Source organism: Anopheles bellator, chromosome 1 (genome assembly GCF_943735745.2).
Source record: "Anopheles bellator chromosome 1, idAnoBellAS_SP24_06.2, whole genome shotgun sequence".
Lineage (NCBI taxonomy): Eukaryota > Metazoa > Arthropoda > Insecta > Diptera > Culicidae > Anopheles > Anopheles bellator.
In genome coordinates, this window is record NC_071285.1 from 53999770 (window position 1) to 54024958 (window position 25189).

At 52.0% G+C, this 25189-nt stretch overlaps 4 protein-coding genes across 5 annotated transcripts; 2 read left to right on the forward strand and 2 right to left on the reverse strand.

Annotated features, from left to right (window-relative positions):
* Positions 1–717: 717 nt before the first annotated feature.
* On the forward strand, positions 718–1480 carry LOC131208764 (protein LLP homolog). Of its 2 annotated transcripts, none has more exons than XM_058201657.1 (2): positions 718–1035; positions 1123–1480. In XM_058201657.1, exons 1-2 carry the CDS (start codon positions 865–867, stop codon positions 1402–1404), a joined length of 453 nt encoding a protein of 150 aa, XP_058057640.1. In that variant the 5' UTR covers positions 718–864; the 3' UTR covers positions 1405–1480. The 2 variants fall into 2 exon arrangements, with proteins under 2 accessions (XP_058057640.1, XP_058057631.1); XM_058201648.1 differs by having other exon boundaries at positions 1105–1472.
* LOC131208756 (syntaxin-17) lies at positions 1430–2758 on the reverse strand. Its single transcript, XM_058201637.1, has 2 exons — positions 2328–2758; positions 1430–2260 (listed from the first exon to the last, which is right to left on the reverse strand). Exons 1-2 carry the CDS (start codon positions 2641–2643, stop codon positions 1635–1637), a joined length of 942 nt encoding a protein of 313 aa, XP_058057620.1. The 5' UTR covers positions 2644–2758; the 3' UTR covers positions 1430–1634.
* A 506-nt stretch (positions 2759–3264) lies between these two features.
* On the forward strand, positions 3265–5182 carry LOC131208391 (uncharacterized). The gene is made up of 2 exons (XM_058201130.1): positions 3265–3570; positions 3806–5182. Exons 1-2 carry the CDS (start codon positions 3392–3394, stop codon positions 4968–4970), a joined length of 1344 nt encoding a protein of 447 aa, XP_058057113.1. The 5' UTR covers positions 3265–3391; the 3' UTR covers positions 4971–5182.
* LOC131215876 (epidermal growth factor-like protein 7) lies at positions 5109–17650 on the reverse strand. Its single transcript, XM_058210273.1, has 9 exons — positions 17502–17650; positions 17279–17423; positions 12056–12336; positions 6137–6229; positions 5998–6080; positions 5703–5924; positions 5544–5635; positions 5360–5470; positions 5109–5278 (listed from the first exon to the last, which is right to left on the reverse strand). Exons 1-9 carry the CDS (start codon positions 17648–17650, stop codon positions 5231–5233), a joined length of 1224 nt encoding a protein of 407 aa, XP_058066256.1. The 3' UTR covers positions 5109–5230.
* Between the last annotated feature and the right edge of the window lie 7539 nt (positions 17651–25189).

Consider the following 25189-nt stretch of genomic DNA (forward strand, 5'->3'; position numbering starts at 1 on the left):
ATTGGTCGCATGGAGGCAGCATAATTTAAGCAATCGTTAGAGAGGGAAAGAAAACCCTCCGGGGTGAAAGCACCCCTGGAAATGTGTGTGAGGCCGGAGGCGGGAACCGCAATCACCCTGACCGCACCGATGGGTCCATTGTGACGGTCAGAGTGAGAGGGGAATTCGGAACCGCGGGGGTGCCTGAAAGAGAAAAAGAATGAAACCATCAATCTTCGACGGGTTCTCCGCGATTGGGCGTTGACGGTCCAACGTCGAGAAGGATTTGCAAGGAGAACGTTTTGAACGCGCAGACTGGAAATCCATAATGCAACGTTGTTTCGAGGGTTGCCCGAGATTGAGTTACGTCTTGAGTGTACGAATCGACTTTATTATTCATCCCGCGGATTGTATTATGCTTTCCAGTTTACTTTCGTTTCCTAGCCGAAAATTCTGGAAAAATAATGGTCTTTTGTAAATATCAACCACAAATGCCTTTATTACCATTTACTGCTACTAGCAACTGTTGTATTCTAATGTTTTTATGGGTTGATATGCCACACGCAAAAATATCAGTTACAGGCAGGATAATAACGGTACATTCAAATTAAGGAGAAAGTTTTCAACTGAGTACGAAATATTTCAATACACCTAATTTCGATTTCGAATATTCTAAGCAATCGATTCGAACCAAAACGTCATGAGTGTTTTGACAGTTTCATTTCTTTTCAAAACACGACGTAAATAAAAGCAAACACGTTTTCGTGTTGCTTGGTAATTTCGTCGTAAATTCCGGTGTTTTTATCCGTTGTTTGGTGGTCTAGTGGACGGGCACACATTTCGTCTTCCAGTTTTGATTGCAGACGATAGAAAAGCGGCCACAAAATGACTGCCCGGTGCAAGAAGCGACGCAATCGGAACAACGCGATTCGCCGTGCGAAGAACAAGGTCAAGGAGCTGAAGAAGCTCAAAAAGACCCTCGGCCTGATCGACGAGGACGGTATGGAGATAATGGACAAGATCAAGGATATTACGGAGCAGGACAAAAAGGATCAGGTAGAACCTGACTGGTGTGACTTCACGCAGGAGCAGAATTAACCGCTGGCTCTCACTCTTTCCCCACAGGAACTGGCGCTGGTAGAGAAAGAGGCGAAGGAAGAGCTCATCAAGCGAGAACTGAAAGAAGTCGCAGCGGTTCCGGATGATAAATTCATCGAAGTGGTGAACGAGAAAACGAAAGTGAAGCACGTGTACAATGAGAAAACGAAGCGCGACCAGTTCGGCAGTTACCCATCGTGGTACAACCCGAAGAAGGAACAGCGGAAGCAGAAGCTCAAGCAAGGAAAGATCACTAAAAAGCGCCAATTCCGGGGTAAACGAATGCATTACATCGACAAGACGTGCGCGTGGAAGAACGCCATGTAAAGAATGAAGATCGGCGTCGTTTGTAATAGTTTAAACATAATAAAACAGTGTTTACTTCGTAATCACATACCTAAGGGCTAACAACATTAATATCGTAAATCGCCGGCGAAGCTAGTCGTGGATTCCTCCCTAGAAGCTTTAGAACGATCTATATACAGGAGCATGCTAGCAAAGGGAATATTGCGAGCATACGGAAAGCCTTACTGGATGGTGCACCGATTCAGCAATTGTCAAGTGCGCGACACAATCGGCTGTTCAGCGACAAGCGCTTGCTCTCCGGGCTCCCCGGTTATCGCTTCCGTGGCACTGTCGCTGCCGAGCGCCTCCTCTTGTTCGACCTCGCGGTTCGCAGATACATCGTCGACGTTTTTGATCATTTTGCCACTGGCAAAGCCCACCAAACCTCCACCGATGGCGGCCAGTCCACCCGCCTTCAGGCCCACCACCAGCCCGATCGGTCCACCGATGCAAGTACCGAGCAGGGCACCGGCCAACGGGTAAACGGCCTTCTTGTACGCCAACGCCCTTCGCAGGGCCGTCACACCGGCCTCGACCTCGATGTGTGTCAATTCAACGTTCTGCTCGACTTGCGTCACCGATTGGCCCTGCTCGTTGACCAACACGTGCACCTTCTGGTACAGGTCTTGAATATCCTCCATTTCGCGCTGTAACTGAGTCATCTGCCGAAGACACTCTTCACGCTCCTGCAGCTCTGCTTCGGCCTTGTTGAAAGTGCTGGAAATCTGCGGCACGTACGCCAGCTGCCGATTCGAACCGTACGGGATATTGTCGCTGGCTACCTCATCTTCGAACTGCGCATCTCGAAGCGATTGTTCGCGTAACGCTTGCTGCATCGCTGGAAGAGAACAAAGAATGGTGCGATCAGACCGGGGCACTGGCATAAACAGCCCAGATTCGCTTACCGATGTACTCCGCCATGCTGTCGTAGGAACGTTTCTTCACCGCCTCGATGGCCTCGTCGAACTTCTTCAGATCGTCCGCCCGCACCCGTCGGCGGACCTTGTCGATTTCCACCAGCATGAACTTGATCTGTTTTACGATGCGCGACGCATTGATCTGTTCCCGCTTCACCTTGTCCCACAGGTGCAGCGAGCCTGCCTTCTCGATGTTGCATTTGTGGTTCTGCAGCACGGCCAGATACTGTGGGATGGTCTGGTTGAATTTCGCGATCGATAACTCTGCTATCTTTAGCGAGATTTTCTCGCCATCGTCATCCATTGCGCACTTCCCGATCAAGTTCCTGATTGCACTACAGTTCCGGATCAAGATCAACCGTTATCAACCGCACGAAACGGAAACAAAGAACGCAAATAAATATTGTTGGTGAAGCACCGTAATTGAGACGAATAATAAATAATAATGATAATAAGAAGCGTTGAATCACTGTTTGTTTGGGTTTTCAGCGAAAGTGACACTTTTGAAGCCGAGCGCGATTGACGCCCTTCCGAAACGTACGCCCATGAGCGTGAGGCATTAACGCGATCGGTCGTGGTTTTTATCGGCACGGTTATTGTTTGTTAACGTTTATCGTTTTTCCATAAATATAAGCACGGTTCCGATAATCCCAAAATTGTGTATTTTTTAATTAAATCTACTGTTCTCGCATCCATTACGGGGACCCTCACAAACCGTGCGCCTCTGGCTTTTCGCAATTTACTTGGCTTGCTGTGTGTGAGCGCGACGGGAGATGCACGAAAGCAGCTAGCAAGCGGCCATTTAGGCGAAGGCCAGAAAGAGACACCGCGAGACACGAAAACCAAGCGAAGCTGTCAAACGTCGAATTTGACGCCAGACTCGCCAGATCTTTCACAGACGAAACGAAAGCGTTGATAAATAAATAAATAAATCTCATCCATCCATCCGAACTGTGCGTCGAAGTGTCCGCGATTGTGTCCCCCACTGGTCCCGACCATCGGTGAACGGCTTGCCTGCGGAGGCTCCTGACGAAGTGGTCGCGGTGCGCGCTATGGAGGTAGATATGCGGTTCGTGCTGGATCGAACGAGCGACGCGGAGGAACTGTTGGAGACGGGCTATCAGAAGGGTTACTCCTGCAACCTGCCGCCCGTGTCGAGGGAGATGCTGTGGGACTACGTGCTGACCCTCATGCGCACCGTTTGCGCCAACGAGGCGCAGCAGAAAGCACTGTAAGTAAGCAGCCGACGCGCGGGCCAGTCGCTGACCCCGCGGCGGCCAGTCGCCAACGGATTTTGGGCTGTCGTTTGGCGAATGTCAATCTGAATCTGGCAGATACAGATGTCAGTTTGGCGACCGTCATCCGCGACAGACCGCCGCGGGCGCGGCGAGACGGAATCGCAGGATCAGTGCAGCGAAACAATCGCTATTATTTATCCTTTCTTCCCTCGCTCCCCCCTTCCGCAGGCAAGAGGCTACCACGAGCAAGTGCGACGATGACGACGACTCGGTCGGGTACGTGCAGGTGCACCGCCAGGAATGTATCTGCACGGTCAAGGGGCAGCTGCACACGGTCAGCCCGGGAGAGGACGGCGAAAGCACGGAGGTCAAAATCTACCAGCTGTCGGTGGAGGTGGACGAGCAGCGGGAGCGCATCCAAGCGGTCAGCTGCCGGGACTGCGACGGGCTGGGATGCTGCCAGCACGCGCTGAGCTTTCTGCTGTGGCTTCACAACCGGAACGAGATAGGCAGCAACCAGGAGCGCGAGTGCTACTTCCGCACCCCGCTCGTGACCGAACTGGAACAGCTGCCCCCGAAACCGGCCCTGAACAAGACGAAGGCGAAAAACTTTATCCGCGAGATCGTACACGGCCTGCAGAAAGACGACATCGACTGTCCGCTGCGGTGGAACTTTTCGGCGGTGAACAAAAAGTTTTCCAATCTGTCGATCCACGAGCTGATCATGTGCGCGGTCAAGAACCGGTACGATGCGAACCAGTTTCTCGAGCACGCTCAGGCCGTGGTCTCGTCGTCCGTCACCACACTGCAGGACAAGGTCAAATTTACGCCACGGTGCAGCGCCTGGTTCCAGGAGCTCCGGTACGGGCGCATCACCGGCGCCAAGGTGTACGACTGCGTGAACCTGAACGTTGCCCAGCCCCTGCTGTACGAATCGATACTCGGGTGCAACAAAGAGGTCAATGCGGCCGTGCAACGCAAGAAGATCCTAATCCGGCAGCGGCTCGAGGAGTACACGAAAACGACCTACGAGAACCCGCGCATCAAGATGAACGCCAACTACCCGATCATCTTCGACATCCCGGACGGCATCTCGCAGTCGCACGTGGTCGAGATCAAGTGCCCACGGTCGGAGGAACACTCGAAGAAGTACCTCACCGAAGACGGCAGCATCAACGAGAAGTACTACATGGAGATGCAGATCCACATGCTGATGTACGGCAAGACGGCCGGCGTGATCTGCGTGGCGCACGAGAACTTTGACACCAACAGCGATCTGTACATGCACTCGTTCAACCTCAACAAGCCGTTCGCCGTCAAGAACCTGCAGAAGGCGATGGACTACTGGAAGAACAGCGTCTACCCGGAGCTCTTCAGCAGCTGGTCCGAGTGAGGGCCGACCTTTTCGGAGTCATCGAACGCACGGGAGCGCCACAGTGTAACGAGGGACCGCAGGAGCGCAGGAGAATATCTTAGAATTATCCTTAATTTTTATCTTCTTTCTTTGACAAAAACACACATAAGACACACATACACGCACACATACGAACACAGGCATCCCGATTGAGTTGTAGCATTTTAAGGACAATAAATGTAAGACTTTCATTCTAAGCCATAGCTTGCCGGTGGATGGCTGGTTAGCCGGAGCCGTTCTCAGAGAGACCGCTTTCCGTACTCCGTCGAGGGATAAATCCGTTGCGTCTGTGGGAAGCAAAAAGACGGCGCAAAGAACCCATGAGAAGAGGGGGCTGATGGATTCGATTATGGGTCAGCATGACGTACCAGTCGGGCCATCTGCGACTTTAGCACCGACACGGCGTCCATCGCGTACTGGACCTTCTTGTTGAGCTCCTGTTTCTCACTGAACGACCTCCTTTCCTCGCGGGAAATCATCTGTCGGCGAAATGGGAAAAATGCGTCCCAATTAGAATCGATTGTGAATGGCTTGCCTTCGCCGGCGACTTACCTGTTCGAGTTTCGTTAACCGCGTGTCGAGACTATCGTAATCTACGTCGTTTTCCATATCACGTGCCTCCGTGGCGATATCGTTCGTTTCGTCTGCAAAGGGAAAGGCGCGAGCCAGAGTCTGAAATCAATGGATCGCTGGTTGCGATGGGGGTCTTACCGATCTTGCGGCAACTTTGGCGATCGCTGTGCAGCATAAAACCATCGCGGCACGCGCAGTAGTACGAGCCTTCGGTATTGTAGCAGATCTGATCGCACGGTTTATGCTCCTTACACTCGTTCACGTCCAGCTCGCAGAGGGCACCGGTGAAACCTTTCGGGCACGAGCAACGATCCGGTGCCGTGCACTGGCCGCCATTACGACAATTCGTTTGGCAAACGGCTGCCGATCGAGAAGAGGGAAACAGTGGCATCAATCAAACAGAAAACCCACGGAACCGAAGGGTGGTGCTTACGCTTGAAGCATCCTTCCGAAACGGTGGTCGCCGTTTCCCAGCCGCGGCAACAAACTTCCCGCTTTGCCGAGTAGCTGTAGGGGCTGTGCGGAGAAGATCGTACGTTAAGAATGTCGCGGCGTTGGCGTCGGAAACTTACCGCATGCCGAAACAGGATGCCAGATCGGTGCAGGGTTGGTAGGACGTGTTCACCAGCGACTTGCGGGACACGTGAAGGGTACACACGTTTTTGCTGCAATCATGAAAAAGGGTTTACAAGGAGACGTAAATAATGGAGCAAAAACAACGGCGATCGCTTGTTGAGTGATGATCTGCAGTCGTTAACGAGCGAATAAAGAAACGCACGATCGTTAGCCGTTTTGTGTGTAGTTACTTTATAAAGGGGTGAGAAAAAGGCACTTCCCGGTCGCAGTTAATCATTCTTCGAGGTCGTCGGCTAACAAGAATCGCCGAGAATTCCAATGACTTGTACTACAACAGACTGGCACATGGATGCACCAAGATGCGAATCTTAGATTGGTCAACGGAATTTTCTTCTCAATATTCGATGTTTCAAAAGTTTAAACCATCCTCTGAAATATGGTAAACAAGCCATTTCACTCTGGAATTGAAAAGAATGTATTTGTAACGCATAAAATTACCATAACAAATCGGAAACCATTCTTCGGCGAATGGGAATGGTCCCCCCAAAGCACAAGCGAAGAGAATAATGTGCCCTTCCCGTCCACTAATGTCTCTATTAGCGTTCGATCCGATCGTTCTTGTTTTATTTGTGGCATCAGTTTGGCTTTTTTGGCCCTCCTCGCCAAAGGTTCTCGCTCCGCTGAAACTATCTATCGGTGGTGGCGGTGGCCGATCTAAGATCGGTTTGCTAATTTTAGGAAATAAATTAATTCCCCTCCCCCAATCACAGGGGTGCGGGGGTTGCCATTCTTTCAACCGGTTCCCGCCGGCCGGGTGCTGGCCACCGTGCGAAGATGGCAATTTTTTTTGTGAAGGAAAGTGACGCGACGAGATGACCGATCGGGTTCACTCTCGCGGAAACCGCAAGAGATCGCACTTTGATTGGTGCGCGTGAACTCGCGAGAGGGACCCCCTTAAATAAGATCCTAATTATCAAATCATATCCGCAGGTGTGTGCGCGCCCGTCCGCGAGAGAGATCATTCGGGTGGATGAATTAGAGACACGGACACACGCGATCAAATCGCGATCTCAATTTCGGCTGTCTCGAAATAAAGAATTCTCGCCTCCGGAGGGCGCCGTTTTTACACTTTCTCACTTCTTGCACGGTTACGATCGTGGGCTGATTTTCATGTCACCAACAATCTCGTGCCATTCGTTCTCTCTCTCTCTCTCTCGATCACGCGCTCAATTGAAAAACGGCGAGGAAAAGGCCTTTTCCGCCAGCTTCGCGTGCTTCTTCTTGGCGCGAGCATCCTTAGTCCACACTTGATCGTCAATTAACCCGGACCGGTTAGATCCGGCCGACGGCGGTTGTGTCCGGAGCCCGCTCCGTTGCTGGTTCCGGTTCCGGTGTCCCTTTCCAGGCGCGACGTGACGCTTCCGGCGACTGCAAAACGATGCACCGCGCGTCCGAGCCTCAGTCCTGGCTCTCCGATAATTCGGCAAATTATGTCGCCATCCGGCGGGCGAAAGTAGTACTGCCCTCGGCTCGTCTAGTCGCGTGTGAAATGTGAAGTGTGTGGTGTGTGTTTATTTTTATGAAAGTACGTGCGATCGTGATAATCGGTAGCACACTGTGCGGTGCCACTTTGGGGGCGAAGGTTCCCGACGCACACCAAACCGCGGCTGTGGTGGCCAGCGAGTTCGAAGAGGCCATAATTATAAAAGCGAAGCCGAGCAATAATAACAAACATTCCGCCAGTTTGTAAATCTAAACGCAACGTGTGCTGCCCCCATTCGGTCAGGGTCGGGGCGCGATCGTTTGAGAGTGTGGAAAATTATGTTGCAGAAATAATATGGCCACGGTATGTTTCCGTGTTCGTTCGTGCGCAAAATACATCGGAGCGAAGTGGCGAGAAGTTGACAAATGGTTGGTCGCATGAATCCGAAGAAACTCACACGGAAAAAGATCACATGAACCTTTCGAGGAGGAGGCGCTGATCGTCAATCGGGTGGTCCTGACGCTGTTGCCTGACGACACTAGAAAGGGGTTTCATTCTTATTCGCGTGTTTTATTAATAAATGAAATATGATCGCGCCGGTGGTATCATCATCGTCGTCGCGCTCGGTAAGCTGATCTTTTCGGGCATTTCGTGGGCGCCCGTAGCCGTGGCGGAGAAGGTCCTTGCCACCCGTGCGCCCAGTCTAGTCTAGCCGCAGTGGCAGACAATAAATTTGCATCACGCTTTGCATAGCGCAGCGGTCAAAGTGTTGGCCGTTGTTGCACCAACGGCTGGCCAGTGTTTGAAGTTCAAGTTGCCGTGAATGTGACGCGCGTGACAATTGGCACGAACCGATCCGAAGGCATTTGATTTGATTTGATTGAGACTAATGAAGCTTGATTTGCTGTTTCGATAGCGCAAAAGTTATAATCAGATAAAGGATAATTCTTATGCGATAATTATGGTAGATCGAAAACGATGAAAGGCAAAAGCAAACTGAATTAGCAAGATTTACTAAATTACTTCATTTACTGTGGCAGAATATCCTTCACCTAATTAATTCTTAATGTGAATTTGCATGCCATCAGATCGTAACGATTGGCGGCTAAGGAACATTAGAAATTTATAACATTCCAATTAAATCCGATATTCGGGGCCGGCCACTGTTCGAGCCTCCAACACTGTGCCACTAAATTGCCAAGCGTGCGTCAATTGGCAGCCACTTCCGTGGTTGGAACGGACAACAATTTCTTAAGCCTCGTTTCGGGCGGCCCGGAAACTTTAAGTAAGCCATTGAACACGCGTACGGTGGCGTGCCTTGCATAGCTTACGGCTTATGGGTGCCCTTTGCACACGAGGTGCATGCATCGTGCGGCATACAGACACCAGAAAGGATTTTTCTGATCGAACACCGGCACCGGCATCGCATTAAATTGCCGCACGCCGCAGGAATTCGCACACTGCAAACAACAATCAATCATGTGGTGCGATCGGCTTCACATAATTCATCCCGTAATGGCGTCATCGATGCAGCCAACTCCGCCGGAACGCGCGCAGGATACGGAAGGCGGCTCTCGGTGGGTCCATTGGCCGATTATTTTAAGAACATCACTCGGCTGCTCTTGAGGTTGATTTCCCACCGTCGGCCGTCCGTCGAGTCGGTCCTCATGTAGCTCCAATCGTGAGTCGTTACAACTGCAGTTTGCTTACACAAATTGGACCGTCAGGATGCAGCGAGTGGCCCTGGAGTAGGAAGCTAGCGTGACGAGCTGCTTCGGTAGCTGTATGGCGTAATAAAAGCCTCATATCGTTGATAAGCTCTCCGTGTATGCAAATGGGGGGCCACACTCATTCAGCGGATTGCCGGAGAAGAACTTTTTCGAGAAGTGCGAGATGGTTCGCGAGGTCGCGTGGCAGGACCTATTTGACAAATGACGCACCAGAGCACCTGGCCATTTTGGGTTACTCGACACAATAAGGAAGCGACGTGGGGTACAGTTATTGAATAATTTACTGTGACTGATGGAAGGTGCTAGAGTGGCGATAAGTGGTCTCAGGTGTGAATAAAAAGGAACAGGCAGTTTATGGTCTACCCTTTTTGCCTTTCGTCAGTCGGCATTTTTTGTTGGTTTTTTCGCTGAATAATCTTCTTATCCGCCACACGGTTCCGGCCTGCAGCGCCGAACAGTGTCACTTATTCAGCTAGAGACGGTAAGAGATTGATTTATGACGTGTTTAAATGAAGAGAAATATTTGAAAACTGGGAACATCGTAAATTTCAAACATTTGACGTAAACCCCAAAAATTGTCCGTTAAAATTGGAAACCCTCGGATTGAGTATTACGCGCTCAAATCTCCGCTGGCCGCGGCGATGGTAGACGAGATGTTGTTTCCCTTGCGCGAAGGACTGCAACCGAAGGTTGTCGGAACACTCGGAACACATGTTTCCTCCGGCCACCCCCCGGGAGCGCCCTCGGTCACTCGCCACACCTTTTTACGGCCAGTTATTAATAGGAAGACGCGTGCGAAAGTGTCGACAGTGTCGGGCGCTGGGCCGATAGGCGGAAGTTCGTCGGTGTCTAGCGTGCGTATAACGACAGACTCGTGTGACTCATGGCGTGACCGGCCAACCTGTGATGTGTGAATTTATGCACACACGACTCCCCCCCCGCCGGGGAAGCCTCCGTTGCATCGTGGCCGCCTGAATGTGGCACAAAAATTTTGCACGCCTCATTTGCAGGGCCCTCGTGAAGAGGGAGTTGTAAACCAGGACCGTCGGAATTGTGCCGTTTCGACCATCATAATCATAATCGGTCTTAGAAGCAAGAATCTTTTTTGGGGCCCTACATAAATCGTGAACGGAGCATGTGGCGAATCCATCAGCCACAGCGTGGCCATCGCTTTTCTGCTGACAACTAATGACTTATTGGGTATCGTTGTCGATAGTAATGCGCGTTGCAGGGTTCGGGTGTGCCCATGTCCACGCTCCAATCGTGCGCTGGTGACTTATTGCTTCCATAATTCATTAATTTCAAAACGGGAACGCTCCCGGCTCCCGGTGCCGTGGAGCGGAGGTTCTGGCGGGGAATTGATTGATGCGTGATGGGTGAAGTTTTCCCATGCCGAAGCCTGAGAAATGCGAAGGAAAATTGCTCCCCGTTTTTTTCTACGTAACTGCCTTCCGGAGAGCGAGAAACATGCGGCCGATTTGCTCGGTATGTGGGTCTAGAACGTGTAGAGTGATTGTTGTAATGGGCGATGGCCACACATCGAGTGCGGAACATCTGAGTCACATCGGGAAGTAAACGTTCGCCCATCGGGGAAGAGAAACATTTGTTTGAGATAAAAGGGAATTTTCGAAATTAATGTCCATCAAAATGCCTTAAGGAATGTATCAAAAACTGCGTGCAACTGGAGAACGCAACTCGTCTTGAGAGTGTTGCAGTGTATCATTGCCAGCAGGAGACAAACTCCGCCGCAGCTGCACTGTTTGTTGAGCTAATGGCAATGCCGATCCAGGTTGATCGGGGACACTAACGGGGCTTTCGACATGAACCATTCCTGTAACGGGCGGCTTCATCTCCCGTGATTCCTGAAACGATCGCCTGAGACAAACGAGTTGACAAGGCGGTGCTTCTCGCACGCCATAACAATTCATTGGATGCTGGAATGCATCCGCCGTGAAAACGTGAAGAAGAGGCCAACATACTTTGCATCACAGCGTGAGATGGTGCAAAAATACGATTCTGTCTGGAAGCGCGCCCGAAAATCGTTGCCATCTTCATCAGATAATAAAACGCATAAATTTGAGTTCTTCGCCGCGCCGGCCGGCACAATGAAAGTGGTTCTGCTGCTGGGTGGCACCGCAGCCAGAGTGGCGCTGAGTTATGGTTTGCTTTTAATTAGCAAATTTTTGCTCAACGAAGCGGAAGAAGCAGAAACCATCATCGGCTGGCATCTCGAATGGAGATGGAGCGAGTTCAAAAGAACTAAACCACCTCCTCGTCAAATCTCAACCCGTCTGTACGACGCAGGAGTTGCATTAATGTTGCTCTAAGCGATCGTGTGGGTCGAGGATCAGCAAAATGGAGTTTCATTGAAGGAGGAAGAAATAAAACAGCGGGAATGGCATAAAGTGCAGCCCGTCGTGCCCGTGTTGCCACAATTCGTGGCCTGATCGTCAGGATTATGTTGGGAAGCCCGTAGCCCGTATGTTTGGTAACATGAGACAACATGGTCAGTGTGTCGCCAACAGGCGTTTGAAGATACGTGTATAAAAGCGAAACGAAGCGTTACGTGACGGCGAATGGTTAGAGAAGTAGATTCGAATAACATTACCATTCAGTTTCTCTGATGGTTCTCTGGTTCAATCAAAAATAGTGTTGCGAGCGTCTCGAAGTACGCAAAATATGGTAATCCATTCGGTGCTTACCTCGTGCTGTTCAACCCACGACTTCCGCCCGAACTGATGACGTGTCGCGTGAGCATTCGGTTCACAGGACGAGATGATGCACTCCCCGCCGATGCTCGCCTCGTATCCGTCTCTTGCACCAGCGTCCTACGCCATCCGTTCGGGACCGTTCCGCCGGTCGGCTGATGATGATGCTGTCCGCCCCGAGCATGGCGTCGATGCTGGGGCGGAGTATCCTGACGGCTCCCATGCCCGGCCCGCTGTCCGTGCTGCTGATGGTGGTACTGTTGCTGGTGATGAAACTGAGGCACCGATCGTACGCCGTAATCGTTTCCGCGATTAACGCTCGCAGGACCACTTATTAGTGCGTAGCTGGCCGAGTGGCCTAAGGACGTCTGGTTCCTGCGGTCGATCTGTGACCGATGCCTTTGGTGCTGCTGCTGGTGCTGGTGGTGGTGGTGCTTTCGCTGATGCTGCTGGTAGTGGTGGGCAGCATCGGCCTCGGTCGTGGAGACCAGCAACGCCCGCGAGACACTTTCGCAGCACAACGTCAGCACGATCGCGACCGCGACCAGGTGGCGCGATAATTCTCTGCTCATAGTTACCGCTTCGTCTCTGTGTGATTAGTATTATTAGGTGCGATTATCGGGTACGACGCGCACCCAAGCTCGAGTTCGTCACCGTTCGGTGGTTAACGTTTGAGTCGGTACAATAAAGTGCTGGTTGAGGCAGCCGCCCCTAAGAAGGTGCTTCTTGAAGGCCGAAGATTACGAGATCAGTAGCGCTGCGCGTGGATAAAGAAGGCTTTGCACGGGAGCTCGGCCGCCGCGGTACAATTATCTTTAACCGACCTGAACCGACCGACGGCAGCTACAATCAGCACCCAATTAGGCCTTGACGAGGGCCACCGTCTCCGGGTGTGTTGTCTTAAACCCCGGCGCACACTCGCGCTCTCAGGTGAACCACCTCGGCTGAAGATGCGGCTGGCGTCGGGGCGATATCTCACGTCTTCCGTGAACACAAGAGACCACACTCTTGCCACACAAATATTGGCACACTTGGGGCCTCACTTGGGGCGCCACCGAGATTTGGGCTCGCTCACCAAAGCGCGCGAGAGAGCGAATCAACCGCGAACTTCGGAACCCTGATCGCTTTCGGAAGGATAAACAAACTCGCGGCGATCTCGAAAGCGAAAGAGCACAGAACTGGATTAAACAATAAAAATCGGACACGATCACACACGCAAGCAGAGACGGTCCGTTAATCGGTGGACTGAAGACGACCGCACCGCGAACCGCGTTGTGACCGTTTATGTTTTTTGCTCAGCTCGGGAAGCAAACACACCGGCGGCCGTTGACGCAGTGCTACTTCCTTGCTTGGCGGTTCTGGGTTCTCCAGGCCTCTCTCTCTCTCGCTCTCTCGCTCTCTGTCTTGCTCTCACACGCGGACACGCGAGAAGCGACCGATCGCGGCAACGGTCTCGGCGGGACTAATCCGCGGGTACGTTCTGCGCGCCCAACCGACATCATCGTAGCACTAGGACCGTGTAGGACCACCGCCACCATCAACGCCACCACCGGACCAGCCACAGCATCCGCAACTCCTTTGTCACATGTGCCGAGTAGTGCCGGGGCTTCGGATCGTGCGTGATCGTTCGTTTTGTTTGTGTTGCTCGTTCGCTCTCTCGTCGTCAGCTACCTTTCTCGCTCGCTGGGCAAATGCAGTTGCAGCGAGATGCAACTGCAACGGGCCGGAGCAACAACTGGACGGAGGGTTTAGAATTACAGATGATCGCCACAAGCGCAACCTCTTGGCAATCCGATGGCGAGAGAGAGAGAGAGAGAGAGAGAGAGAGAGAGAGAGAGAGAGAGCGAGAATGCTGTCGCACGTGAAATACGATCGTGGAATATTTGATCCTCGATAAGTCGAAGCGTCTCTTGGTCTGCGGTGGCAATGTTGGAAGAAATTGTGTGCTTCAACGAATCGGAGTCCCCATAAGTCGGTATCAGCGTCTCAGAAATTCGACTTATAAACTGTTGGCGATCGATCCTAATCCGGCACTACCGGTGTCCGAAATTGATCCGAGGAAGGCACTCCAAGGAGGCTACGGTGACCTGTGACCCCGTCGTATGGGTTGTGGCCTCTAGTCCCCGTTTCTGGACGACGAGATCGAATCGACAACCCGCTGCTCAGTATGCGCATAGCATTAACACTTGGCTGCCGTTCACACACCGGCCCGCTGCCAATTAAGGGTTGACTCATCCTTGTTGCCGACTCCATCTGGCGGACCTCTCGGGGGGGTTCTTTGTTTTTATTTCCTGCATTGCTGAGTCCGTGCCGTCGTGCCGTTTGCCATGCTCCTTTTGTTCTAGCGTTCCGTTTTTGCTATCTTACGTTATTTTATCTCTTTCCTGCGGTTGACACGGGTTAGTCCTATCCGTACCTGCTTCCTCTTTATGGCCCCGTCGCACGTGTTTGTAGAGATGACTTTTTGTTTTACTTTGTTTTGATTTCCCCGCCCTAGCGTTTAATGATCTCCCGTGATCGAGATGGAGCTCATGGGCCACAAGGAAGCAGAGCAAACCGCCTGGGTGAAGCATATTTTTATTCAGCCTGAGAACGGATGGAGCGGTCGCCCCAACATGTTCCCGTTGGGAACTGGCAACTCCCATTAGCAAAACTAAATCCACGCCCAGCCCAGACCATTCTAGGCGTCCATTAATTCTCCCTTTGAGTTTGCTGGAGATCGGCCACTAAAAAGCTAACGTAAAGATGAAGATCCACATGTTCAGGCTCCTACCAGGCGGCGGTCATCGGATATCGTCATCGTCCAGCGGGTCATTTGCGCAGGCGGAATGCAGACCGCGAACTACGGCTACGGCCAACATCCTCCGTGGCCTTAGCTATGACCGGATGTTGACCTTTAGCACTTTCGTGCACACCACCCAGCCAGAGTGTGAAGCGGGCGACGAGAAGCCTAGCGAAGTCCTCTTTCTGTAGCTCCGTGCATGAATGGACACAAAACAGCGGAAACATTCCCAGATGCCGTTGGGCGATAAGATGGGCTTCCACGCAGAAACTGACCTGCTCTCGGCGTTTCCAGACGCACTATTTATGGGTTCGCACCGCGTGGTGTGGTGCAATTTTGAAACATGAGCCGTGACGTCGCTTCCATTGACAAGCGACTTCCTGTAGCGGCCTGCAGCTGACGGCCCCGTACCAGACTTCGATGGCCCGATACGATCGCCAGTCACGCTATGCTCGTGATCGATACTTATGCTGTCTCAACGCCCAACTCGCGATGGCTCGCGTGGCCTGGCCTTCCGAGAAAAGGAAACCTGTTTCTCACCGTGGTCCGCTATCAAACGCTGGCTGGCTGACTCGCCCCGGTACTTGGCTGCTAGTGGCTTGCCCGTAGATGGGCAAGACCTCTCCGGTACCAGAAATGGAAGGTACCGAAAAATTAGCGTCGATCGATCTCTTGCACGGAACTTCACGACGGCGGCGGCGGCGGTGGTGACCTTCCCGGCCACGAGAGCACGTTCTTGATGTGGAACCGCGTCGTGATGTGGATCTCTCTTTCCCTCTCCGGCTCGGGTGTTTAGCCAGAAGACGGAAGTGACAGCGGATGAAAGGATCAGGAGTCTGCAGTCGGTGCAGTTTGTGGTGTCGTCGTCACACCCTTTCAAAAGTTAAATAAAGCCCCTTACCAGGGGTGCGGTGTCCCCCGGTACACTTGTCCGTCTAGATTAAGGTTGGACGGCTGTGGAACAATTGCAAGCTGTCACTGTTTCGCCTTGTCGCCTTTTTTCTCACGTCTGCCCTTTTTTTGTCTGCCCGGCGTGTCGTCTCAAGCATGGTCTCAAAGAAACCGGTGGCTACTGTGCCTTATATGGGTGACGTTAAGCAGAGGCACTTCAAAACCTGATAGCCACTCCTGCTGACGTTGAGCCACTGCAAGGAGCCACAATACGTAATCACGCTACTCACGGCTCACGGCAACCCGAACGAATGCAGTTACGTTCCCGGCTACCAAGCCCAGACTTGGCTGAAGCAGAAGAAGAATAATCACCGGCAGCATCGGCGCATCGGCTCGGGAGAGGATTTATTTATTTGTTTATGCTGCCCACAGAAGACAGCCATCGCGGGGGGCGCCATCCGATCGAGCAGACGGCGAATGAACTCTTCCGCTGTTCGGAAGAATGGAAAGTAATCTTGATTATGAGTGTTTCCATTTTTCATTTCTTTATGAAATGGCGAGACGACGTCAAAGGTTCAAACACCGCGTAACGGATGTTTTACAAGTCGCAGACACTAACAAATAATCACATCACCAACTGACAACCGGAAGCGGCCAAGTTCGAGCTGCCACTTTTGATCGTTTCCACAAGCGTCATTGATCAATCGCTCAGCATCCTTGCTGCATGGAGCTCCGCAGCCACGAACTTGAACGCCATTCGTCCGGTGGAATGTTCATTAACGAATAAATTGAACATACAACGGCCGCTCGAAAGTGCTTAATAAAATCGTCCAACGCGTTGACACCGCGGAGGAAGCGAATCACGCCCGCCATGGAACTGGAGAAAGACCATCTTGTCTGGTGCACTTGAGAAGGGAGTGCAGGTCGTTTTAAAATCAGTGCACGGGACGGACGGCACGTTCATTGTCAATGTCAATCGCGCGGGTAATGCGGGTTGACACTCGAAGGACCCAGGGGTCAGCGTTGCAATTACGGAGCAGCATCTCTCCATTGGCCCAGTGCGTCGGAGCGGAGAAGACGGCCCTTTAGTTTGTTTCTCTTGTTTTTACGAGAATTTATAACTGATGCTTTGCACTGACACAGGTTGGCCGATATTTTACTATTTTTGTAATAAACAAATCGGCACAGGGGTCTGACTAAGCCCATCTGCATTATGTAGTGCGGTGCTCGCCACTTTTACGATTACCAACAACCGTTGAGAGATGGGAACGATCGAACCGGAAATGCAAAACCGGCGATAAAATGTATCGCACGCTCACTCACGAGAAGTGCACGCCCTCGATGCATTTGTGCGGCTTGTTGGTATCGTTAAACTGTCGGCAATTGAATCCCCATAACCGTTTACTGTTTACCGAGCAGCGTTTATCGTACTTCCTACCGTGCCGTAGCGTGGAGTGATTTGTGGTGTGGAAGCCGATTGCACTTCGGGGTCGGAGTCCTTCGAACTACTCCGGGCACGGAACGGCACGCAGCGATCCACTTGCCGACGAGACTAGCTGCCAGCGGGGCATCTCGGTGTGGAGCGCAATCCTCGGACGAAGTTGATTGATCTTCTTCAGCAACCGTCGGTGGACCAGCTTCGTTCGGTAAGCGTTGACGTACTTGCGGGTCAGCGGACGCATCCTTTGACTAGCGTTTTTTTTTTTCGTCGGGAAAGATGTTTGTTAATGGCAAGGCAAGGAGACCGGGTCTGATGGTGGAACTTACAACGCGTAGAGATGATGTAAAACGCCGCTACTGTTCAGTACCAGATGCTGAAGACGACGCTGGTTGATGGTGTGCATTCCGAAGTACAGCATCGAAATGGCCATCCCGATCGTAGCGCCAGCGTAGCCGTACAGAAACAATGTGTGCATTGCTTCGGAGCCCAAACAGTTACAGGGTATCCTTTTTGAAAACACGAAAATTTGGAATTACCTCGTAGTTCGGCTGACGAAAGTTGGGCCCAAAACGTTTGTGCTGATTTTCTTACCTACTTTCGAACAAAGGTTGCTTCGATTGTGGAATTTTTGTCACCGTTCGAAAACTGTTCGATTCCAAAAAGCCTCCTTTAATTATCGGTGAAGGATGTGAATTATCCGCTCAAAGCGTACAGTTGATTTGTGCTTGTGTGGGTAGGGTTGCCCCCCCAAAAGAGCCGTTGATCCCCGGGACCGAATGACGTCATCGTTTATGCGGCAGCAGTGGAGCGTGCTGTGGAAATGGGATCCCCGTGCACTCATCAGCGAGGGTTCTCATTTTGAACTCGCAAGCTCGCATTATGTCCTTCAACTTCCGATTCTTGTTTTGAGCCCCCTTCGACAAGCCCATTCTTCAGCAGCGCCTGTGCGGTGGTGTGCGTTTTGCGGGTTTGTTGTCGCCCAGAACTGTTGTCCTTTTCTGGGCATGCAGGGAGGCGCCTTTCGCACCGGAGTTCGCAGTCAAGGTTGTGCAGCGAGCAGCGTTTAGTCAGCCCCGTTGTGGCCTTGTCTACCAAATTCCCCAACCTATGTTTATTTTTATTTCCTGTGGCCTCACGCTTATTCACGCACGCAGGGGTCTAGTGATTCCCTTCGCTCACCAGGCTCGTTTCGTCTAGTCAGACTCACTTTATCGGAATCGGATCGCTAAGTAGCTTCGTTTACATCGATACACTACTTCCGGGAACACATTTTTCTTGCCTTTTAGACATGCATTCCGCTACGACACCGGCCGTACACGGACACGTGTTAACCTAGTTTTTTGCTCTGCTCTCTCTCGTCCGCGTTGACGACGGCTCCGGAAGTGTCCTTCGTATGCCGATAACGCGTTACAGCGGTCCGATACCGTGGTAGCGTGACAGCAGATGGTGCCAAAACGGCTAACAAGCGTCACTTCCGTCCGGGCTTTCTACCGCGTTCCCTACGCCTCTGCTGCTGGCCATCTTTTATGGTGGGGAGTTTCAGCATAATCATTCATATTTTCCGGCAGCGGCACCGATCATGACACGGCATTCGAGTAGCCCGATGCCGTTGCCATCCATTGATAAAGGACAAAGGGAAACCTATTTATAGTTGCAGCGTTTATCTAGGCATGATGCTTTGCGAAAGATATAAAAATAGGCTCTTTCCACCTTTATCCTACCGTATTAATTTTGTTTTATCATAAGGAGCGTTCTTATAAAATAAACATGAACATTACGGGGAAAGTTATACACGTATAATGTATTTTTCATAAAATGTTGAAATGCAAGATGAAGGCTATCTGCTTTGGGGAAAATAAACCATAAAAAGTCTGGATTTTACAACCTGTTACAATGTTGCGCCCGTGCATGATGGATGAGACAAAATACAAAGAAGATTTTATGTGGCCCGTTACATTCTCGTGCAGGTCTGACGGGCGGTTTGTTATCAGATCACAACCCCTTCGGAGCGGGCGGCCCGAATGTTATCATCGCCACGTAATCCGAGGTCAGTGTTCCCATAAGTGACCGAGCCGTGTGCCGAGCGCGTTCATCTTCCCTTTCTCCGGTCGCGGCAGGCGCCATGTTACGCAACGGACGCCAGTGCCGAGCCCTCCAAAGTGGCCAACTACACATACCAACACACGCGCGCGCCCCAGGATGTCACCCGCGCCCGTCTAGATCTCCCATTTCAGCGGAACAAAACACCGTTCACCGCGCGAGTTCCCACGGAATCGGAATAGTGAGAGCCTTGGGGCGGACCACGCTATGCGAACCCGAAGCGTGTGGTGTGTATCCTGTCGGGAAAAGCCCTGAGTGCCGGACAGGACTCGGTCCGTTCGTTCCGCCGTTCGTCGCCGCGGTTCAGTCTTGTGAGTGAGCAGCACGAGCGTGAACGTGAAAGTTCGTTGGACGCACAGCAGTTCGCACAGGCCTCTCCTTCGCCTTGTGCAGATTGTGAACCTTTGGGGCGGGTTGGGGCCAGCGGGATATACGCCGAAGTCGGGTAGTGGCGGGGAAGGGATTTTCTGTCCCAAAACACCTACGGAGAGTGAGGCATCGGAGTCGCTGGTTTTTCCGACAGGTACCAGGTTTTTCCGGTTTTACCGGGTTTTCTGCTCCTCCAGGAAACTCCGTGGAGAATAACGGTGTCCAACGTTTAAAGTGTACCGGTGAAGGACAAGAAATCCTAGACGTCGAGTAGTTTTTTTCGCCCGCCTGCTGCGTTGAGGCTTTTGCTCACCTTGCCGACGGACTTTCGGGCGATTCGAATCACGCACATCCCAGCAGGCAAGGCCCAATCGCGGGACTCGAGTGACTGCCGCCGCATAACGAGGACCAGTGGAAAATTGCTTTCATTTTTTGCCTCATTTCTTTTGACCACACAATTTTATTGCCCTCGTCAATCCACAGAGCAGTACCATCGAACAAACAGAAAAAACACAGGATTGTGATTCCATTGTGACCGCGTGTGTATCCCGCAGCAATGCCTGCACGATGGTGAAAAGAAGCAGACAGTAGCAGAGAGCGAGAGCAAAAACTAGTGGAACCGGTGGTGGAAATCGTAACGGTGAGCAGTTTAGCCGAACCGAGAGAGTGAGAGAGTGAGTGCGATTGGGAAAGCTCCGGAGAGAGCAGCAGCGAGAGCACCCAGCGAGAGCGCGTGAAAAGCGTGAGCGGTTAACGTTCCTGGCTGCTCGAGTTTTCCTCGCGCTTTTCCGGATCGATCCGAGCCCAGGCACGGAAGGCACCAGCAGGACATCGTTCACCTTGGCCTGGCTTGGAGGCGTGAGAAATTCGAGATTGCCACCCAAAACAAGGCACGTTCAGCAGTGTAGTCCGTTTGAAGGAAGAAAAACCACCTGAAAAGTGTCTCAGAACAGTCGAAGGCTGGCTTAAAAGTGTGCTACGTTAAACGGCAAGAAAGTCAACAAGCAACGTCGTAGAACGGCTACTTCATCCATCGGCTGGGCTGGGTTCAGACACCGACAGTTCGTGGATTATTGGCAGATTGCAACTCACCGTTCCGTTTGCGGTAAGTAACCGTCAACTTAGCTAATACGAAGGGGCCCATCAAACGATGGCATCCGTGTCCCGAAAGTCCCTGTTTGTCACGGGCGGGCGTTAGATGGGAGAAACATGACACCGAAAGTACCCCTGGCCAAACAGTGGAGTGTGTGGAGTTCTTGGTCGGCAAAAAAGGACACACATCCCGCACACACATCGATATCCTGTTGTTTCGCGTGCGCTAACATAAGCACTTCTAGCTCTTCAACATTTCGGGGCAAGTTGTTCAAAGTTCGGCACCGAACAAAGGATAACGCGCGCGGGTCGTCATGGAACGAAAGGATTTCGCAAAGCACGGAACACAGGATGGGACAAGTCCCATGTCGCATAAAACAAAACCCGACCGGAACCCGACCAGGCCGGCGAAAGAGTAAAAGTAAACTTTTCTCATTACGCCCACGGACCCTCACTGTGTGCTTGTGTGCAAATTAAACCAAGACCCACGGGCAGTGGCCCATGCGGGATCCTGCGACACCAGCGTGCCGTCGTCACCTGGAAGCGCCGTTGACGCCCGGAGTGGAAATGGGCAGCCTAACTTTAGTGACAAACAGAAAACAACAGCGAGCGAGTAACGAAAACAGTAAGACGGCTGGCGGGTTACGGAGCTACTCTGTAGGTTGGCCATTTGCCAAAATCCTGCCGTGGCCCCAACCCGGTCTCCAGTCTCACCCAGTTGGTGGCCGGTCTGCCGGTGAGCGTGATTGGGCCGGACATTATGTAAATTCAAGCCCGCCGGGTGACTTAGCTATTCGCCAGTGTGCACAGGACACGATGCGAGGCCTCCATTATCCTGCTGCCGGTGGGGCGTGATAAGAAGTTCGGAAGCCACTTTTCAGGGCGCGTAATTAGAAATGGGTGGGATGCTGCTGCGGGAGATTGAATTTGCGACACAAGACACCGTGCCCCTCCCGTGGTGACGCCATTGTTATCCCGGGACGCGGTGCTTGAGATTAATCGAATCCTGCTCCGTGCTCCGCCCTTCACGGCCAATAGTCGGCCAACTTTGTTACAAGATGAAATCACAAGCGTCCCGGGTCGACCTTTGGACGCACCGCAGTCACGGGTGCGCACGACGGTCGACCTTCGGCGCTCGGAGGAAGCTAAATTGAAATAGTCAAATCTAATCTAGAGTCGCTCCCCGTTCGGTTATTGCGTGCCGGGAAAATCGATTTTTCGCCCGCCGCCAGTCAAAATTAACCGTCCCGCGCTGCCTGTCGTGGAGGGAACCCGCAGTGTTCGCTTCGATTTGTGCCGAACGTTCTCCCAGCCACCTTTTGGGGCCTGTTTGGGGCATTTTCATTGGCCCTCTGTTGCTTCCGTCCCGAGACCCGCGATAACCGCGTCCGTTAACCGTTTGTTTGGTCACTAAACATCATTGAGCAGGCATCTGGCACGCGCCAACCGGCAGCCAATCCGCGAAAGTGCGTTTCAACCCGGTGGAGGATTATTGGAAACTTCATCGATCAGTGTCGTACCGTTAGGTCTGTTCAATTTATTTCCAGGACATTGGGTTGTTAACTAAACACCTAAAGAATTCCAGAAAAATCCTGGTCACAGCCACTCCTTGAATCCCATTAAAATAATACCCTTTTCGCAACTGTTACAACCGAAAAAGGACGTAAACACATCCCTAAAATGAATCAATAAACAACACCACCATGTCCTCCGGAACAATCTCGTAACATTCGGGAAAGCAAAAACCCAATCCATCGTCCTCTTTGGGGGGGGACCAAATGGTTGGAATCGAATTCGCAACCCGGATGCGGAAAACCCCGGAAAAAACCCGCAGACCGCTCGGCGTAAATTAATTTCCGTGTCACCATATTAAATATGACCGCCTCCTGGGGTCGTCCTTTTCAGTGTGCCGTTGCAGCGGTGCCACATGATGGCCGAGGTTGGCAGTGACCGTGGGCTGCATCTGTGACGAGTGTGATTTTTGGGTAATTTGGAAAATTAAATCACACATACATGCGGGGCGGTGGCCGTTGCGTTGACATACGGTCGGGACGACGTTGAAGCCACCACCGGGGGAACCCTCGGCTCTAATGAGTACATGATGCGAACAGCAACAACGAGACGTACTCTGGCTAATCAAATTTTGCGAGGAAGCTAATGAAGCTGTGCTGTGTGCATGTTTGTGTGGGAGAGGCTCAGAAGGATGCTGCTGAGGACATCCCGGGCCTGGGCAGCTAAATGGTGATAAGATGAACCGAAAATTGGAGACTGTCGTTGTGAGTGGCGGCGGCCCGCTGGGAGAAAGCTGGTGACATGTTATTGTACAAATCACGTGCATAATCGATTGCAAAGCGGGTCGTCTGCGCCATCGCGCCCGCCGTTGGCCGGCCGCCAGCTGGACGCACCTCCTTTGCACGGCTGCTTTGCACGGGTGATTTGGCACCGTCGGGTTTATCCTGTGCCGAGAGCGTTTGAAGAGGTTACCGTAGAAGCTCAATCGAAACGGCCCCTGGGCCTGTGGTGATTGCAAAAGACTTTGGCGTATCGTAATTGAATTGAGGTTTGGTTGGCAGCAACATTTTAAAATCGGGTTTATGCAAAAACGATGTTCGGATAGCAAATTCTGACTCTCCTGAATGCGTTAGAAACTTCCAAAAACAGTTTTCATTATGCAACATCAGACACCGCTCGGGATAATGGATAAAGTTTTTCAATATCAATTTGCGTCTGCCGATAACCTTCAACTCGATAGGGTTGTAACCCTTCGTTCAGTTACAATGTATCAACAGAAAACTTCATTTATTTTAAACTCCCGACCAGCCCGATAGAAGCCAAAGTGCTGGTGCTGTTCTGCACACCCGCTGCACATAATGATCACCCTGTACAATGGCGCCCAGCAAACAATGGCGGCCGTGGACCGTGCTGTGGCAAATCGGGAGTCTCCTCGGGAGTCTTTCCCTGTTTTTAGAAGCGGTGAGATAAAGCCAACACAAAAAAAACGAGGACAAGAGTATGTAAAAATAATTACCAACCTGCCCGAGAAAGCCTTCCGGTTGCGTGCTCGGTCCCGAATGGTCCCGGTCTCCCGCAACCCCATCGATTCATTATCATCTTGCCATCCGGCCCACGTTGCCGTTGCCTGCTTCATTATGGATGACTGAGAATGAATTCAACGGAGCGCACACAATTCCGAGGACCTGCCGGACTGACGTCATAGGTTGCCGCCACCGGCGAACTCATTTCCTCCCGTGGGGAATGAGCGCCACCCGTCCCGTTTCCGATTTGCCTCGGGTCGGGCCCGTGGAACCGGAAAACGGTGAAGCTCATTTCCGCCCATTTGTTGCACCTTTAGCGGAGCCTGTGTTCTTCCGGGCCGCGCCATTGACACAATACGCCCAAACGAGCCCAGCGGCCTCTGGCTTCTTCCCGGGCCCCGTTCGGTGCCTGGGGGTCCGCAGTTTGTGATTATGCATTTATGTGCTGTTGCGCACGCTGAATGATGCTGCTGACGATGACGATGAGGGTGATGATCACGATGCTGCTGCTGTCCTCGGTGCGATACACACATTTTAGGCCAAGGTCAGTGCGCGTCGTGAGTGGTCACGTGCTACGCAGGACGGGTTCATTGAGAAATGCTCGCACCAGGCTCGCTGCTAGTAAACCTCTCCTGCCCACACACGTTCGGGCTCTCTCTCTTTCTCTCTCTCTCGGTCTCGGGACACCATTCAGCCACTGAGTGCACTTCCGGGCGACGGACAGCGTGGGACCGGGATGGATCCGATGGTTTGCCGATTTGTTCATCGGTTTCGAGCGATAGGACACTCCATTGAGCATGGCGTTAAATCGCCGTGTCCTTCGCTAGAGGACAGAGAAAAAGGGACACCCGTTTTCATTGCCCTTTGTCGGTGGCCAACGGAGAGGTAACTCGTTCGAATCCCGTCGCCGAGATGGGATTATGAGAGGGAACTGAAATTGGAGTTAGTAACGCTGGGTGGTGTCGAAGCTTAGTAAGGCGTTTCAAGCTTAACAAGAGAAGCGAAACTAAAACTTGGCCATCAAACGTTTTACGTGCTCGACGTTCTGTTTAATGATAAACATGGACTCATGGCAAAGAGGATGTGTAGCCTGCATCCGAAGCATCGTAAACACGCTGTCGATAAACATGATAAGCATCGGGTCGAACATTTGCATCCACGCAGCTCTACGACATCCTCCACCGACACAACAGCAGCTGGGCAAACAAGAAGCCAGGAGTCATATTTCACGCCCCCTGATTGCACCATCAGTGCCGCCATCGGCGCAATCAATACACGTGCTAACATTCTCAAAACGGTCTGCTTTATCGGCGAACGGCAATCGCCGGCCAATCTTCTGGCCAATCACGAAATCAATAAATTGCTCGTAAAGCGCCGCGAATATTAATCCACCCAACGCACCAGCTACGTGCCCCCCG

Excerpts from the sequence above, each read along its gene's own strand:
- LOC131215876 (XM_058210273.1), bottom strand. The coding sequence starts at position 17,650 with ATGCACACATTGTTTCTGTACGGCTACGCTGGCGCTACGATCGGGATG. Across the intron at positions 6,230-12,055 it reads CGTGGGTTGAACAGCACGAG|CAAAAACGTGTGTACCCTTC; the intron begins GTAAGCACCGAA and ends TCATGATTGCAG. Across the intron at positions 5,925-5,997 it reads TTCGGAAGGATGCTTCAAGC|CCGTTTGCCAAACGAATTGT; the intron begins GTAAGCACCACC and ends CTCGATCGGCAG.
- LOC131208391 (XM_058201130.1), top strand. The coding sequence starts at position 3,392 with ATGGAGGTAGATATGCGGTTCGTGCTGGATCGAACGAGCGACGCGGAG. Across the intron at positions 3,571-3,805 it reads GAGGCGCAGCAGAAAGCACT|GCAAGAGGCTACCACGAGCA; the intron begins GTAAGTAAGCAG and ends CCCCTTCCGCAG.
- LOC131208756 (XM_058201637.1), bottom strand. The coding sequence starts at position 2,643 with ATGGATGACGATGGCGAGAAAATCTCGCTAAAGATAGCAGAGTTATCG. Across the intron at positions 2,261-2,327 it reads CAGCATGGCGGAGTACATCG|CGATGCAGCAAGCGTTACGC; the intron begins GTAAGCGAATCT and ends GTTCTCTTCCAG.
- LOC131208764 (XM_058201648.1), top strand. The coding sequence starts at position 865 with ATGACTGCCCGGTGCAAGAAGCGACGCAATCGGAACAACGCGATTCGC. Across the intron at positions 1,036-1,104 it reads AGCAGGACAAAAAGGATCAG|GAACTGGCGCTGGTAGAGAA; the intron begins GTAGAACCTGAC and ends CTTTCCCCACAG.